This window comes from Danio aesculapii, chromosome 22 (genome assembly GCF_903798145.1).
Source record: "Danio aesculapii chromosome 22, fDanAes4.1, whole genome shotgun sequence".
NCBI lineage: Eukaryota > Metazoa > Chordata > Actinopteri > Cypriniformes > Danionidae > Danio > Danio aesculapii.
Window position 1 is genome coordinate 28,931,070 of NC_079456.1, and position 17,124 is coordinate 28,948,193.

At 39.3% G+C, this 17,124-nt stretch overlaps 1 protein-coding gene across 1 annotated transcript in view; it reads left to right on the plus strand.

Annotated features, from left to right (window-relative positions):
- tasora (transcription activation suppressor a) overlaps positions 1-17,122 on the plus strand; it is a gene marked incomplete at its 3' end in the record, with an annotated part of 53,646 nt that extends 36,524 nt beyond the window's left edge. The window contains 6 exon segments of the mRNA XM_056447616.1: positions 8,960-9,010; positions 10,937-11,063; positions 13,140-13,420; positions 13,422-13,788; positions 13,790-14,190; positions 17,075-17,122. Coding sequence (XP_056303591.1) covers positions 8,960-9,010; positions 10,937-11,063; positions 13,140-13,420; positions 13,422-13,788; positions 13,790-14,190; positions 17,075-17,122 — 1,275 coding nt within the window.
- Positions 17,123-17,124: the final 2 nt, after the last annotated feature.

The window sequence follows — 17,124 nt, forward strand, 5'->3', positions numbered from 1 at the left end:
TATAAGACATAATCAGAAAGAAAGAAAGAAAGAGCTTTATTGCCAGGTATGTTCACACATACGAGGAATTTGTTTTCGTGACAGAGCTTCTACAGTGCAACAGGATTACAGAGACAGGACAAAAAACAGATAATACAGTGCTCTGTAGCGTCGACCAGAAGGTAAAAGTTCAAAGAGGCAGTGTGCTGGGTGTGAGGGGTCCAGAGTGATTTTGGCAGCCCTTCTGCTCGCTCTGGATAAGTACAGTTCTTGGGGAGTAGGAAGGGTTGTACCAGTGATTCGCTCAGCAGTCCGAACTATTCGACGTAGTCTTTGGAGGTCGTATTTAGTAGCTGAGCTAAACCAGACAGTTATTGATGTGCAGATGACTGATTCAATGATGGAGGTGTAGAACTGTTTCAGCAGCTCCTTTGGGAGGTTAAACTTCCTCAGCTGACGAAGAAAGTACATCCTCTGTTGAGCTTTTTTGACAATGGAGTCAATGTGAGTGTCCCACTTCAGGTCCTTAGAGATGGTGGTGCCCAGGAACTTGAATGACTCCACTGCTGCCACAATGCTGTCCATGATGCTCAGTGGGGGGAGAGCAGGGGGGTTTCTCCTGAAGTCCACTATCATCTCCACTGTTTTGAGCGTGTTGAGCTCCAGGTTGTTGTTACTGCACCAGACAGCCAACTCCTTAACCTCCTGTCTGTAGGCAGACTCGTCACCGTCCTGAATGAGGCCGATAAGTGTGGTGTCGTCTGCAAACTTCAAGAGCTTCACAGAGGAGTCTTTTGATGTGCAGTCATTCGTGTACAGGGAGAAGAGCAGTGGGGAGAGGACACACCCCTGGGGGGCGCCAGTGCTGATTGTGCGGATGCTAGATGAGAATTTTCCCAGCTTCACCAGGAGAAGTTTTGGGATGATGGTGTTAAACGCCGAGCTGAAGTCAACAAACAACATCCTCACATAGGTCCCTGGTCTGTCTAGGTGTTGCAGAGCATAATGCAGTCCCATATTAACCGCATCATCCACAGACCTGTTTGCTCTGTTGGCAAACTGAAGAGAATCCAGTGAGGGTTCAGTGATGTCCTTCAGGTGAGCCAGCATCAGTTTTTCAAAGGACTTCATGACCACAGATGTTAGTGCCACCGGTCTGTAGTCATTTAGTCCTGTAAGTTTGGGTTTCTTTGGGATGGGGATGATGGTGGAGCGTTTGAGGCAGGAGGGCACTTCACACAGCTCCAGTGATCTGTTGAAGATCAGGGTGAAGATGGGGGCCAGTTGGTCAGCACAGGATTTTAAACAGGCTGGTGTTATAAAATCTGGGCCTGGTGCTTTTTTTCCTCTTCTGTTTCCGGAAGACCTGGCACACCTCCTCTTCACTGAACTGTAGGGCAGGTATGAGGGAGGCAGGGGGATGGTGGTGTTAATGGTGGCGTGAAGAGCAGTTCAGAGTGGGTGTGGGGGGTTTTCTCAAACCGGCAGTAAAACTCATTCAGGTCGTTTGCAAGTCGTTCATTGTCTACAGTGCTGGGGGATGGAGTCTTGTAGTTTGTGATGTTTTTCAAACTTTTCCACACAGATGCTGAGTCGCTGGAAGAGAACTGACTCCTTAGTTTCTCAGAATAGTTCCTTTTTGCGACTCTGATCTCCTTTTCCAGTGTGTATTTGGCCTGTTTATACAAGGCCCTATCCCCATTTCTGTAAGCAACCTCCTTGGCCTGACGTAGCTGTCTGAGTTTTACAGTGAACCATGGTTTGTCATTATTGTATGTGAGTTGAGTCCTGGTAGGAATGCACACGTCTTCACAGAAACTGATATAAGATGTTACAGTCTCTGTGAGCTCATCCAGATCGTTTGCAGCAGCTTCAAAAACACTCCAGTCAGTGAGGTCGAAACAGGCTTGTAGATCTCGCTCTGTTTCGTTAGTCCATCTTTTCACAGATCTTAATACAGGTTTGGCTGTTTTCAGTTTCTGCCTGTAGGTTGGAATGAGATGAATCAAACAATGGTCAGAGTGTCCCAAAGCTGCTCGTTGGACGGAGCGGTATGCATCCTTTATTGTAGTATAACAGTGATCCAGTATATTTCTGTCTCTTGTGGGACATGTAACATGCTGTCTATATTTTGGCAGTTCACGGGACAGTTTTGCTTTGTTAAAGTCCCCGAGAATGATTAAAGCAGAGTCCGGGTGTTGTTGCTCTAACACCGTGATCTGATCAGCTAGTTTCTGTATCGCCAGACTCGCGTGCGCGAGCGGAGGAATGTAAACACTGACGAGGATGAACGAGCAGAACTCGCGCGGGGAGTAAAAAGGCTTACAGTTAATAAACAGTGCTTCGAGATCTGGACAGCACATCTTCTTTAAAACTGTTACATCTGTACACCACCTTTCATTGATGTAAAAGCACGTCCCGCCACCGCGTGATTTCCGCGTTGATTCTTCGTCGCGATCCGCTCTGAACAGCTGATAGCCCGGTAGGTGAAGCGCGTTGTCCGGTATGGTGTCGTTCAGCCAGGTTTCCGTGAAACACAGAGCAGCTGAATGCAGAAAATCCCTGTTTGTCTGAGAGAGCAGAATGAGTTCGTCTATTTTGTTGGGTAGAGAGCGGAGATTTGCTAGATGAATGCTAGGCAGCGCGGTCCGAAATCCGCGCTGTCTGAGTTTCACAAGCGCGCCTGCACGCTTTCCTCGTCTGCGCGCTTGAAAGCGTTTGAGCAGCACCGCGGCTCCTCCGACTACGATGTCCAACAGAACATCAGATAAATCCAGGTATGGAAAAATATTCGGTGGTGTATGTGCCCGAATGTCCAACAATTCGTCTCTGGTGAAACTAATTGTAGGAAAATGACTCGAGACAGGACAAACTAACAAAAACACAAACACTACTGCAGAGCACGACACGGAGGCTGCCATCGTCATCGGCGCCATCATAAGAGACTATTTGTTTATTTTATTTTATTTTTTTTTACCATTAAGGCCCAATTCTATTTTTGTATCTCTACCCCTTCCCCTTGGCCCTTCAAACAGTGTGAAAAATGTACCCCGAAGAAATGGGACAGCACTACAGCACCTGCACACATCATGTCATTGTGAGCTCTTGCTTCATATGAGATCAGACAATCGCGACTGCTGTAGTTATTCCAGTTGCGTTATTTTTTTGGTATTTATCTTCAGGAAATCACTGAAGGCAACCATATCATGTTATCATAACGATCTAATGTGGTAATAAGCTCGTAACTTTATTGTGCATTTACACCCTGGCCATATTCATCAATGTAAACACAAGAAAACAACATTAACATTATGCCAGACACTTTAAAAAGCTCATTCCCAGCCACTAGACTTTTCTGACAGGGTAGTAGAGTATCAGAATGTTGTGGGACTGCTATACAGGAGTTATTATTAGGGATTATAGATGGCAAAATTTAGTGGTTTTTATTTTAGCAGGTTTTTTTTTAAAATAGTATGATGGTAAAACACAAACTTGCTTATGAATGCAGTAAAACTTATGTTTGTTTGACGTAAAAATTCATAATGATGACATAAAAATACTAATTTGTGCATCTCCTGACTTCCGGGTGCACCCCTACCCCTTTACGTGAACGTGCAAAACGAGGGGTAAGGGGAAGGGTTAAGGGGTAGAATTGGCATTGGGCCTAAAACTGTTTGCCTTAGTGGCTGATCACACCGAATGCGCCCTTACGTTCCAAAAACGTGAGGCGCACATCACTGCCTTTTTTGTTGACAAGAAAAAATGAAGCGCTGTGAGCTTTTTATGTCGCAAGACAACAATTGAATCAGCTGCGTATTGTGTGCGAGTGTTGCTGTTAATTATTAATATAATTTTAATATTTAATAATATTGTGATATTCAAGATTTGTGAGTCATACAGCACCAGATAGCTCAAAACAGCAACCACAAGTCTCTCCTCCATCTTCAAAAGTCTCTGTTGTTGTCTTGACAACACTGCAGTCACCTCAACGGAAACCCCACCTCTGCTTTCATTTGATTGGAGAATGAAAAAAGAAGCAACTGATGTAACGCTTTTTCTGCTCAGAGTTTACTTTTTTTCAATTGAGAGTGCACGGCGCATGAGGGCAGAAAAGCGAGGCGCGCATGGCACATAAGCAGCGCACACAACATTAGCAGCCATTAGTAAATCATTCAAAAAAGGTGCGATCGGTGTGATCGGCCCCTTAGTAATTATAAATTAAAATAAAGAGGTTAAATCAATAAAAAATCCTAATATTCCTAAATGTATTGTCAAAAAAAATTTAAATATCGAGACCGAAAGATATGAAACATATGATATGATATTGTGATAATTTTATTTTGCTGTATCGCCCAGCCCTATATGGTACCATTGATGTCTGCTGATATCTGGTACTATTGATAATTAGTGACCTCAAGCTAATATGTAAATGCCCCCTTGGCTGGTAAAAGATTGCTATCTCGCTCTTGTGATTTCTCTCCTCTTCTTGTTTAAATTTTTTTTTTTACAAAAAATAGATAATTGCTCAATAAGATATAGCATTTCTAACCAATGAGGAGACAAGCCTATTCTGTGCTTCTACACAATACCCACATAAAAAGAACAGCTAGAAGAAAGTAGATGTCAGTACTTTTGAAAACTTTTTATATAGTTTCTATTTTAATTTGCAGTTGTTTGCTTGTACTTGTTCTTGTTTCTAGATATTTGATCGAGACACAAGCTTTGTAAATAAACATGTCACATACAGGTTTGAAATGACTCAAGAACGAGAAAAGAAGAACGAAATTGTATCTATTATAGTTTTAAATGCTGGAGGTTAATGACAATAAATAAACTGAATGGAGTCATAGTGTAGAATTAAGAAAAATGTCAGTGCCAGTGGTGTAGTGGTTAGTGCGTCGACACATGCACTCCGGTGCTCATGGTTCGATTCTGCCTCGCGGTCCCCATGCTTTCCTGTAAATACTCACTACTGTCCTATCAAATAAAGGACCTGGAAATAAAAACCTCGAAAAAATTATTATGAAAAAAATTATTTAGAGAAATAGAGCTTGGGTTGAGTAAGATACAAAGATTAACCGATTTCACTATTAACTGTGCTTAAATTCGTCATTCTGCGTGGAAAAAAACTGCTGCAACTAAAAGTTATGCCAACCATGCTTTGTGCACATTTTGGGAGTGACATGCATGCGGTGTGCACGCTTTCTAGGCGCACCTAGTTGAAAGAATGCAACCGTAGGTCACATGACAAGAACTGACCATTCAGCTTTATAGTTTATATGGAATATACACATTTCTACTCCAAAGAAAAAAAATACAATATAAAAATACCAAACAAGTTCATTCAATAATAATGATGATGATGTCTCATTAGACCTCCGTAATTGTCTTGTAGGGTCATACACTTGTTGTGCGGTAATAATAATTCTCTACAATCATAGAATATATCTGTCAGGAAGCACAATTAAGCAAAGCAAAGTATTTGTTTATCAGCACTTGGGCAGTTTGCCCAAGGTCTCCTTTTCCAGGGCCTAGGCTCCTAATCGGTGAAGAACATCCTCCTCTCCTGATAAGTCTCCCAAACTTCCTCCAGTCTGCGATTCCAGTCATTTATAAGGAGTTTCAATTAAGCCATATCCTCCTTTAATGTAATCGCAAAATCGACCAGCCTCTGTAAAATCACCCTTGACCTCTGCGAAATTTCTGACAAAGATGTCTCTGTCGCCTCTTACATTTACATTTACATTTACATTTAGTCATTTAGCAGACGCTTTTATCCAAAGCGACTTACAAATGAGGACAAGGAAGCAATTTACACAACTATAAGAGCAGCAGTGAACAAGTGCTATAGACAAGTTTCAGGTGTGTAAAAGTCTTAAGAAGCAAAGCATTAGTAAAAAAATTTTTTTTTTTTTTTTTTTTTGTTTTTTGAGAGAGAGAGAGAGAGAGGGCACAGTTAGTGGTATAGCCAGAGAGGCAGTTGCAGATTAGGAAGGAAAGTGGAGACTAAACAGTTGCGTTTTAAGTCGTTTCTTGAAGACAGCAAGTGACTCTGCTGTTCTGATGTAGTTAGGGAGTTCATTCCACCAACTGGGCAGATTGAATGTGAGAGTTCGGGAAAGTGATTTCTTCCCTCTTTGGGATGGAACAACGAGGCGACGTTCATTCACAGAACGCAAGTTTCTGGAGGGCACATATATCTGCAGAAGTGAGAGCAGATACGAAGGAGCACAGCTAGAGGTCACTTTGTAAGCAAACATCAGAGCTTTGAATTTGATGCGGGCAGCAACTGGCAGCCAGTGCAAACGGGTGAGTAGCGGAGTGACATGTGCTCTTTTGGGTTCATCAAAGACCACTCGTGCTGCTGCGTTCTGAAGCAGCTGAAGAGGTTTGATAGAACTAGCTGGTAGCCCGGCTAGCAGAGAGTTGCAATAGTCCAGTTTGGAGAGGACAAAAGCTTGAACAATGAGTTGAGCTGTATGTTCAGATAGGAAGGGTCGGACCTTTCTGATGTTGTAGAGTGCGAATCTGCAAGATCGAGCAGTTCTAGAAATGTGGTCAGAGAAGTTTAGTTGGTCATCAATCGTTACTCCAAGGCTTTTTACCATTTTGGATGCAGTGATGGTTGCTCCATCCATCTGAATTGAAAAGTTATGGTGAAGAGTCGGGTTGGCAGAAACTTCAAGCATTTCCGTTTTCGTGAGGTTAAGCTGGAGATGATGATCTTTCATCCAGTGTGAAATGTCTGACAGGCAGGCTGAAATGCGAGCTGGAACCGAGGGATCATCAGGGTGAAAAGAGAGGTATAGCTGGGTGTCATCAGCATAGCAGTGGTAGGAAAAAAACATGTTTCTGGATGACTGTTCCTAAAGATGCCGTGTAGATAGAGAAGAGAAGTGGCCCAAGAACAGAGCCCTGAGGTACCCCAGTGTTTAGCTGTAGGTTGGACACCTCTCCCCTCCACGACACCCTGAATGACCTGTCCGAGAGGTAGGAACTGAACCATTGAATAACAGTGCCAGCGACGCCCAGTGACTCAAGCGTAGATAGCAGGATCTGGTGGTTTACAGTGTCAAAAGCAGCTGATAAATCCAGCAAGATGAGGACAGATGATTTAGAGTCTGCTTTAGCCAGTCTGAGATCCTCCACGACCGAGAGCAGGGCAGTCTCAGTTGAGTGGCCTTTCTTAAAGCCAGATTGCTTGTTGTCCATGAGGTTGTTTTGAGAAAGAAAGTCTAGGACTTGATTGAACACTACTTTCTCCAAAATCTTGGCCATGAATGGAAGCAGGGATACCGGTCGGTAGTTTTCAAGTAGCGTTTGATCCAGGTTGGGTTTCTTTAGCAGTGGGGTTACCCTAGCCTGCTTAAATGAAGTAGGGAATAGACCAGAGTCAAGAGATGTGTTAATTATGTGAGTCAGTGTTGGTATGACTGCAGGAGAAATGGCTTGCAGGAGATGAGAGGGAATGGGATCAAGTGGACAGGTGGTTGCATGGCTTGATAGCACGAGATTGGACACCTCAGACTCAGAGAGCTGGAAAAAAGAGGTGAGTGTGTGTGGTGTTGGTGGTGTATCTTGCGTGTTTGTTGTAGGTGCAGCAAATTGAGCACTGATTTTTGCAGTTTTGGTGCAAAAGAATGTAGCAAAGTCATCAGTAGTGAGTGTGGAGGATGCGGGTGGAGGAGGAGGATAGAGGAGGGAGGAAAATGTTTTAAAAAGCGAGGATTGGTGGCACTGTTGACTTTCTGACAGAAGTAACCTCAGTCGAGAAAGAAGACAGAAGAGTTGGTATGTTATGAGCTGTTCAGGATTTTTAGTTTTTCGCCAACTTCTCTCAGCAGCCCGAAGTTTTGAGCGATGCTCACGGAGAACATCAGAGAGCCAGGGTGCAGGAAGACTGGCCCGGGTTGGTCTGGATGTAAGAGGGCATAGTCTGTCTAGACATGATGTTAGCGTGGAGCAGAGGGTATCAGTGGCACTGTTCGTATCAAGTGCAGAGAGTTTGCAAGATGGAGGAAGAGAGTTAGAAACAATGGTGGATAGTCTATTGGGTGAGAGAGAGCGTAGGTTTCTGCGAAAGGCAACTAGAGTTGGAGTGTGTGGCGGCTCAGGAGTAATGTGGATGTTGAGAGAGAGAAGGAAATGATCCGATGTTTGTAGTGGAGTTACTAGTGTTTGATCAGCGAGGCAATGTCAAGTGTAAATAAGGTCTAGTTGATTACCTGATTTGTGAGTAGCAGAAGTAGGTGCTCTTTTGAGGTCGAAAGATGCAAGCAGAGTCTGGAAGTCAGCAGCTTGAGGTCTTTCAATGTGGATGTTGAAGTCACCTAGCACTCTTCTCATCTCTAATAGCAGTTTCAGCAAGCAAAGGAATATCAGAATATGTAAGTGATGTTTTGTGACTCTTAAAATGAATGTCATTAAAGCATATAGAGACCAAAGTCTGTGAAAATAAATGTCCATTATTTATTCAAACATTTGTTTAAATGAAATAAATGTATATTTGCTTAAGGCAGATGGCAAACGAGAAAGTATTATTTGCCTTTTGTACACATTTTAAATACTTTGTTTAAAAAGTTCAATGTGATTATTATATAGACTTCTCTCTTTATTAGACAGAACTGTCAGACTGAAAGACCAAATGGAGTGGGAGAATGTGCTTGAATAAGCAGTGGAGAGCATAAGCACAGCCGCAGAGCTATCTAAATAAAAATCTGCCGCGCCATCTAAATAAAAGTCCTGCCTCCAACAATTAAGCAAAACAGAACAAGTCAAAAATGCTAAAATGCCAAATATTGGCTCATATATCGACCACTACAGATGTGATGTTAAAATGTCTTTTGTAATGAAAACATTTTTGTTTAAAGACTGAAGTGTTTTCTGTGCCAGTGTAAATACAGCCAAAAAAACATAAATTGCAGGTTACATTCCAGTGTTTTGAGAAGAACAGTTAGCTGAATTCCTTGATTTTTCACAGAAAAAACTTGCAACAGACCACCTAGAGAAGACGCAGGTGAACAGAGGAGAGGTGGGTGAGCATTTGTCATAGAAACAGAATCTTGTGCTTTTTGATGAGAGTTGTAAACAGCCAAAAGTGCTTCACAAATGACTCTGCAAGACACTTGTCATTTGTACATTCGTATAACTGTGTTTAGAAAGGCATACAAAGGTCACTAATAAGTTTTTAAAACGCATAACTTTTGCTATGGTTACACCTAGAGTGTCCAAACTCGGTCCTGGAGGGCCGGCGTTCTGCAAAGTTTGGTTCCAATCCCAATCGGACACAACTGGGCCAGCTAATCAAGCTGTGAAGCTGCAGTCACACTGGACTCCCCATAGATTCCATTCAAACGCACGCGAATGCGTCAGACCAGAAACGCAAGTTTGTGCGTCAAGTTTCACAGATCGCTGCGTTGCAAAGTTCAAGCTTGGTGAACTCTGACCTGCGAAATTGCATCACTTAACTGCTTGAAACCAATCGAGAATCAAAACATGACCTCTCTGGACAGAAAATTAAATATGGAGCAATCACGTGCTTTTTTTAAATTTCTAATCATTTTGTTTAATCCTGCCCCTTTTCACAGCGATGTACGACAGATTTATGCACGCACAAACTCTAGTGTGACCGCAGCTTTACTAGGCTTTCTAGTAACATCCTTGCAGGTGTGTTGAGGCAAGTTGGAGCTAAAATCTGCAGGACAACGGCCCTCCAGGACCAAGTTTGGACACCCCTGGGTTACACAGTCCCTCTGCACTAACCTGAAGAAAACAAAATTTCAGGCCTTAAAAAAAATTTAAGAACTACAACACAATATTTCAGTAAATTTTAAAGACTTTTTAAGTAATAGCTACCCAAGCTGACCAACACCCATCCAATCACCAACAATCCATCTCAATAAAACTTTAATCTTTTAATTTAAGAATGTAATTTTGAACTCCATTTACAATAATGTTTTAATTATTTTTCTTTAAAACAATAACAATAAAACATTTGTTTAAAAGTTCTCTATGTATTTACTGCTGAGGAAGCAGACCTGGATAGACTGTTGGGCATACATTTAGTTTATTACTGTTTTTAAAACTATTAAAAAAAAATCTTTTTTTAAGAAAGGTTATGTTAAAATTGTAATGTATACAACTAGAACTTTCTTGTTTTGACACAATTTTTTAAATATTTTGCTCTGACCCAACTAATAGATTTTAAATTATTATTATTGTATTATTACATTTATTAAATTATATAAATGTTTAAAAGGGCAAATAAAAATCCTTTCCAACTGGGCTATTTGAAAATCTCCTTAGCGTTTAGCCCTGTTTAAGGAGTTACACTAGTTTTTACCTTGATTTGCTCTCCAATGTCTTCTGCATTGTCCTTCCATCAAGTGACAGTATTTACATTTTAACAAATCTGATTCATTTACAACATTTAATTTCAGTTAGCTTTTTTTGTAGCTCAGCAATAAAACACCCCATCCCTCTCCATCATAGGGTATATGCGGAATTCAAATATTTGAATTCAATTCAAATATACATGTTCTATTCAAGCTATGGGTTGAAGTAGTAATTTTATCAGCAATAAGTGTATTTAGATGCCATTTATACGTTATGGAAATTGTGGCTAATATTTGCACCTCAGTATGAGATATGCCTTATGAAATATATGCAATGTCATATTCAGTGTAAATTTGAATTTTTATTAAGTGAATGCAGGCTTATTGGCACAAAAAAAAAAAAAAAACTATTTATAGCTAATCCTTCCCATAAACACTTTTATTAAGTGCCTTATGATGAGCAAAAATGAGTTGAATTTTTTGGTGCAGAAGGTGCATTGGTTTGTTTATGAATACATTTTTTCCTCTCTTTTGTGTGTTTGCATTGGCTTTGTACTTGTGCGAATATTTAAATTTGTGAAGTCAGCATTATTGGTGGTTTTGATGATGTTTTGTGATTGCAGGAGGAGACTGCTGGTAGCTTGAGTAGTTTAGAAGCATTTAGCCCCTGTTCCGATTCTGGAGGACAGCAGCGTGGCGTTAACCTGCTCGGGGAAAAGACCATTCCATGGGTACTAATACCTATCACAGGTAAAGTCAGTGAGCACAGTGAAAAATATCTTATAAAGTGTATAAATGTAAAATATTCAAAACTGTAATAATAAGCTTTTTAGCTTTTTTTATCATCATACGTCATAAATTTGTTTATTATAATTTACAGAAGATAGCAACCAAAAATGTCAATCACCGTAACAAATATGCATCTTTATAACAAGAATAATTAATGACAAATTAAAACACTGTATTGAAGGATCACAGTACATCGCCAAAATGCTTAGCAATTGTCTTTTTAGATCTTTATATTTTGCTAGGTTTTACTAGCTTGTCAGCAAGACATTTTTTTATCATTTAAAATACACTGTTTAAAAAAATTAAGGAACACTTAAACAACACAATGTAATTCCAAGTGTTTCCTTTATTTTTTGAGCAGTATGTATTCAATTTTTTTATCATTTTATATAATTTAGTAAGTACATCAGAATTAGTATTTTGTTTCATTTTTATGCATCAATGCCTTTGTTACATCTGAAGGATGATGAAAATAAAGTCATCTTAATTTCAAATTACTTATGTGAAGAAAAGATAAATAAATGAAATTAAAATAGGATTTAAATAACATTCAATTTAATAAGCTTTCTATTTATATGAAACCAAAAATAGAGAAGGATGGATTTTTAAAGTTAGCAATGCCATGTATTTTTAAACTGTGATGTGTTGAATAACAGTAAGAGAAAAAAAAAATCTGCTTTAAACGTGGCAGATTTTTCTGGATTTTTAATAACATTTCTACTTGGAATCCATGTTTTCATTGTTCCTGGAGACTTAGAGATTTCATTGCGAGTTTCTCAAGTTGTCTAGTAGGACACCAGCTTAGGTTATTATTGTTTTAAGAACTGAGTATCTATAGAGCTATAATGTACAAATATACTGTAATCAACATTTAGAATGGATCAAAACCTTTCATCAAACTTGCCCTTCTTGGGCCCTATCATATACCCGGCATAATAAGGCGCAAGACGTGTTTGACGTGATGTGTTGCTATTTTTAGACCAACGCAACACTAATTTTCCCATTTTGCGCCACATTGTTTAAATAGTAAATCCATTTGTGCCGCTTTGTGGACTCATGGGTGTTCCGGTCTAGAAAGGAGGTGTTTGAAGGTGCATTGTTGTCGTGTTAATATTTTGAGGAACTAAAATAGACTGTACAATTAATATACAAATAATATATATTAATATACCTACAGGATGTACACCAATACACAAATATCTTTACAAATAAAAAATAATTAAAGGATTAAAATTTTGCAAAAGTTATTATTTTCTACAGAAATATAAAAACCACTGCAGCCATGCCTTCATCTTGCGGGGCTTTTTTCAGTTTATTCATGTCAATTTGCTTTTGTATAAAGTTATTATTATTAGTAATAATTATATGCATATTTATATTTGTTTTAATAAAAACAAGCTTAGATTTTTCCACCTGTCATTTGGGGCATAGCATGTGTATTTGGAAATAACCACACTTCGCTGTTATTGTTCATTTGTTCGTTTGCTGGAAATTAGAACTGAATTTGGAAATAGTTTTTATACAAATCTTTGGATTTGAGGAGGAGGCTCGTTCTTTATCCTTGTGCTGCAGATGGTCCGTTTAACTGTTTTCTTGCTAGTGAAGTGCTCAGTTTTTTCACTTACAAAGTCTACCATGTAAATAGCGAATGGACCATGGCGCAACGCAACTGACTCTTAAAGGGAATGAGAGATGAGATTCTGATTGGTTTAATGCACGTTATGCTCAAAACACACTCAAAACTCACAAAGACAATAAGCACAACCCTGTTAGACCATGCGCTGGGGCGCATAGTGTATTTTTCCATCCTTAAAATTGCAAAAGTGGATAATGCTGTTAATGCTATTGCGCCATGCGCTTTAGACTTTGCGGCTAGATCGTTATAATAGTCTCTTGTCTCAAGACAATTTTGAAAACCTTTTTTGATGCACTTGAAATGTTGACTACTATATATTGTATAAAATCTCAGCAAACATGTTTAAAGTTGGCTTAATTGTAAGTACTTAATATCTTTTTCGTTTTTTTTTTTTTGCTTAGGTCTGAAAACTGAGAGATATTCCCAAAGGAAGAAGGACTACCCTGAAGATCCCGCTTCCTCAGAGCCCACGGTATCGACACACAACACGCCTGACATTAAGGATCTCTCTCCCACTTACCAGCCTGACAGCAGCAACACTGTAGCGGATCTGGATGTGCAAACTACAGCAGAGGTTGAAGACGACGACCCTGTAACCCCTTCGGTCAACACTTCGACAGAAGCTCTTGCAAATGCAGCCCCCACCATGAATGGTGTTGACCACATAGTCGATGAGCTCATCCTCTGGCTTCTCCAGTGAGGTCGAAGCAATCTTGAGGGGCAATAACATTTATTATGTGTCGTGCTTAAACAATCAGAGCTCACGAGAACCACCTCAGGCTCCAGTTCCGCCTCTTTCTGATTATGTTTTAAACTTCACCACTCCCTTTCCTGTCTGTAACTACGTCAGCTCTTTGCATGACAGGATGATGAAGTTCATTCATGGAAATCAACACAGTGAAGCTCAAGAAGATGTGTCCTCTTCCTCTTTACCTACAGAAGATCCTTCAGATGTCCCTGATACATCCTCCAACGTGTGTGCTTCCTCATCTTCAACCACTAAACCCAATAAAAGCTTTGAGTTTCATCGGAGACCCATGTTTGCCTTCTAGCGCCCTACCTGAGCCAGTAACTCAAGCACAGCATCAGTCAGGTTTGCCTGATGTCCACAAACTGCCCCAAAAGATTTGGCCATTAGAGCAAGACTCAGTGGCCCAACAGATAACAGAAGCAAGCATCATTGATGATCTAAAACAAGGCTCACATGAGGTCAGTGGTAGTTCGGTTGCTGAGACTATGGAAGCTGATGAGGGTCAAATGTCATGCTCTGCTGTCCCAGCTGAAGACGCCTCGATGGACCACACACATTCAGCTATCAGCAGCATCATCCATCAGCTGCAGCCCGAGATGATCACTAACCTGGTGGAGATCCTTAAAGGAGTGCAGAAGAACACAGTTTACTTCTATATTCATTCCCTGGAGGAGGAGAGTGATGTCTGCTGGGAAATTAAGGTAAGTAATGTGAGCCAAAGGCTCTTTTACATCCATGTTTCTGTTCTTTTTATTATGATTAAGTGCTTTACATGTAAGTCAGTATTCAGACAAAGCAGCATTAACTCGGTAACTTAGATGCATTTGGTAGGTAATGTAGCATCAGAAAGCCGTGTGTGTGTAGACTATCCTGTCAAGGTTGTTGCTTGTTTTGACAAATCATTTAAAATATGTGCCCTAAGAAATAACAAAATTAAAAAAATTTTAATGGAGCAAGTAAAAGTCTTTTCCACTGGCTATTATGAAAAAGGTTTTTTTTTTCCGAAAACCATGGTTAGCCAACTAATGTCGCAAGTTGGGTTGTTACAAAGATAGTTAGTTGATTTGGCATTTCCCAAATTCATCGTTCCAACGAACATTTGCAAACTGCATTGCAAACTTGTATGATTGCGACTACACCTCTGGAGCTGTAGTTAGAAACATAGTTCCTGGCTGCGTTCTATTCCCAGTTATCCCCCCTATGCCCTATTCATTTAGCATGTTCTAACATTTAAACTTGGAATGATTAAAAAAAGAAAAGCATTAAAGTCGTCACTCTTAGGTTTAATTTGCTTTCAAAGTATTTTTAAAGTTCAGTTTTAGCGATCTTCATGTTTACAATTGCGCTCCCTTCGCAGTGCACTTGAAAAACATTGATGTCATTTTGAACACAGCTGTGTCTCATGACGAAAGCTATAAGTGACCGATTTTAATTTATAGTAGGTTATTTATTAAGTATCTGTACTGTATATGACATGGGCCTGTTGGTTAGAACATTTCTGCAGTGGTTTGCATGTCAAATTGTAAAAGGAGACTTAAAAAAAAAAAAAAAAGAAGGAAATAAACAAAATCCTACTTAATAATAATAATAATTATAATAATAATAATAATAATTAATATAATAATTCATTAATATAAAATTCATTTCTTAATAAATGGCCTCATCATTTATTTATTTATTTATTTATTTATATGATTTATATATGATATCAGAATACATGTTAGCTTTTGTAAGTGATTTTATGCTTTAGAATAGAATATGTAATGTTCTCAATGATATTTGTAAAGGAAACATAGGCCCCATATGTGTCGTTTACATATATTTCAATTAAAACGAGTGCATGTTTTTACCAAAACTAGTATTGTTTTTTTTTTTTTTTAAAGTCTGCACGTGTGTGTGCGTGCGTGTAAAACAATATAATTTGCACAGAAATTATGGGGTTCTTCTCTAAAGCAGTGGTTCTCAAACTGGGGGTCGCGAGAGTGATTTAAAAATTGTGTAATTATCAGTGATTATATATTTTTCAGTATTACAAGTAAAAGCTAATTTTTTAGATTTTTAAAAAGATATTACTGATAAATTCATAAAGTATTTAGGACACATTCAGGCAGAATGCATCTTTGTACTTGAAACGCAGCACTCAGGAACAGTTTTAAACTTGTCATGTCAACTCGCCACAGTAAACAAGGCCCACAACGCTTGCCCCGCCTTCGCACTCTTCTTATTGGCCCACTGCTCTCAGAACTGAAGACGAATGGATTGGCTAAAATCAGCTGTCAATCACTCAGTCAACGCCTCCTGTCTTCATATGATAGGAGCTACAACCACAAAAATGTGAAGCGCTGAAGATGAGAGAATGAAAACAACACTGACAGATTTTGTCTTAGAAACACCTAAAGCTAAAAATAATGGCACATCTGATTACTGATCTTGTGGTTAATGTTAATCCACCACCAATCTATGTTTTTCGAAGAGTGGATAAAAGACTCATTGGCTTCAAGTCCGTTATGAAAATAACTAAAGCATTCACTGTAAAGTCTGTGGGACGGAATTTTCAGGTAACTGTTTGCCACATCTACACATTTTAAGCACGAGATGTTCTGTTTAATCCTTCATTTAATCGCCAGATGCTGTCAGCCGTACAAGTGGCAGCTATATGTAAAATTTAACAACACGTACACCATCCCAAAAGGGCTTGCACTGACTAAGATTAAACTAATATTTCAGCTCATGAAAAGACCGGTATTGCTATTAAAATGACGTATGCAAATAATAAGGTAGATGTCAAAAGCATCTGTGCAATATCAGACACCACCCGTGAGAACACAGCACAGTTATCGTTTACAGATTCATTAATGAATTCATGTCAAACAGTACATGCAGGGCCGGTGAGCGGTCCGTCCGTGATATCTTTTGGTCGCTCAATTATGTTATAAAAATGTATTTTCTTGTGATAACGGGATTTCATTGAGACATATTTTCCTCACGCATGCATATATATTTTTTGCTTGTTAGTTTTGATTAGTGTTGATTTTAAATGCAATTAAATCTGTTTATAAAACTTGTAGTAACAGTGCGATAATAGGTGAGATCCACAAATTTTGGCTGGTGCGCCTAAATTTTTAAAGTTAGGAGCACCAGTACTACCAAGAAAAATGTTAATTTTGAGCCCTGTAATGTATAGTAATATAGTTACAATATTGTGAAAGCTCTAAAAAGGGTTATTTTATTGTTTGTATATGGTTGGTAGTGGTGGGGTCGTGAGTTCTTGACCATCTTAATTGGGGGTCGTGGTTTAAAAGTTTGAGAACCACTGCTCTATAGAAGTGGATACCACCCCGTTTAGAGCATAATTATGGGCATTTTACGTTATAACTAACACGTTCACATTATGGATCTGCGACAGAGAAACTATAGGTTTTGGGAAACACTCGTCACTACATCGTTCTTTTCCCAAACAATGCATCTTACTATGATAGTTCAGCCACGAGTCGTTGTTTGGGAAACGCACCCCAGTTCAGTAAAAATGCAAAATAAAGAGTGAAACAATTGATAAAGTTAGTGACCATTTGACGTTTGTAACAGGAATACTTGAAAAAGTTGGGAGATTTGGAGTGTAACCCTCAAGGCTTCCT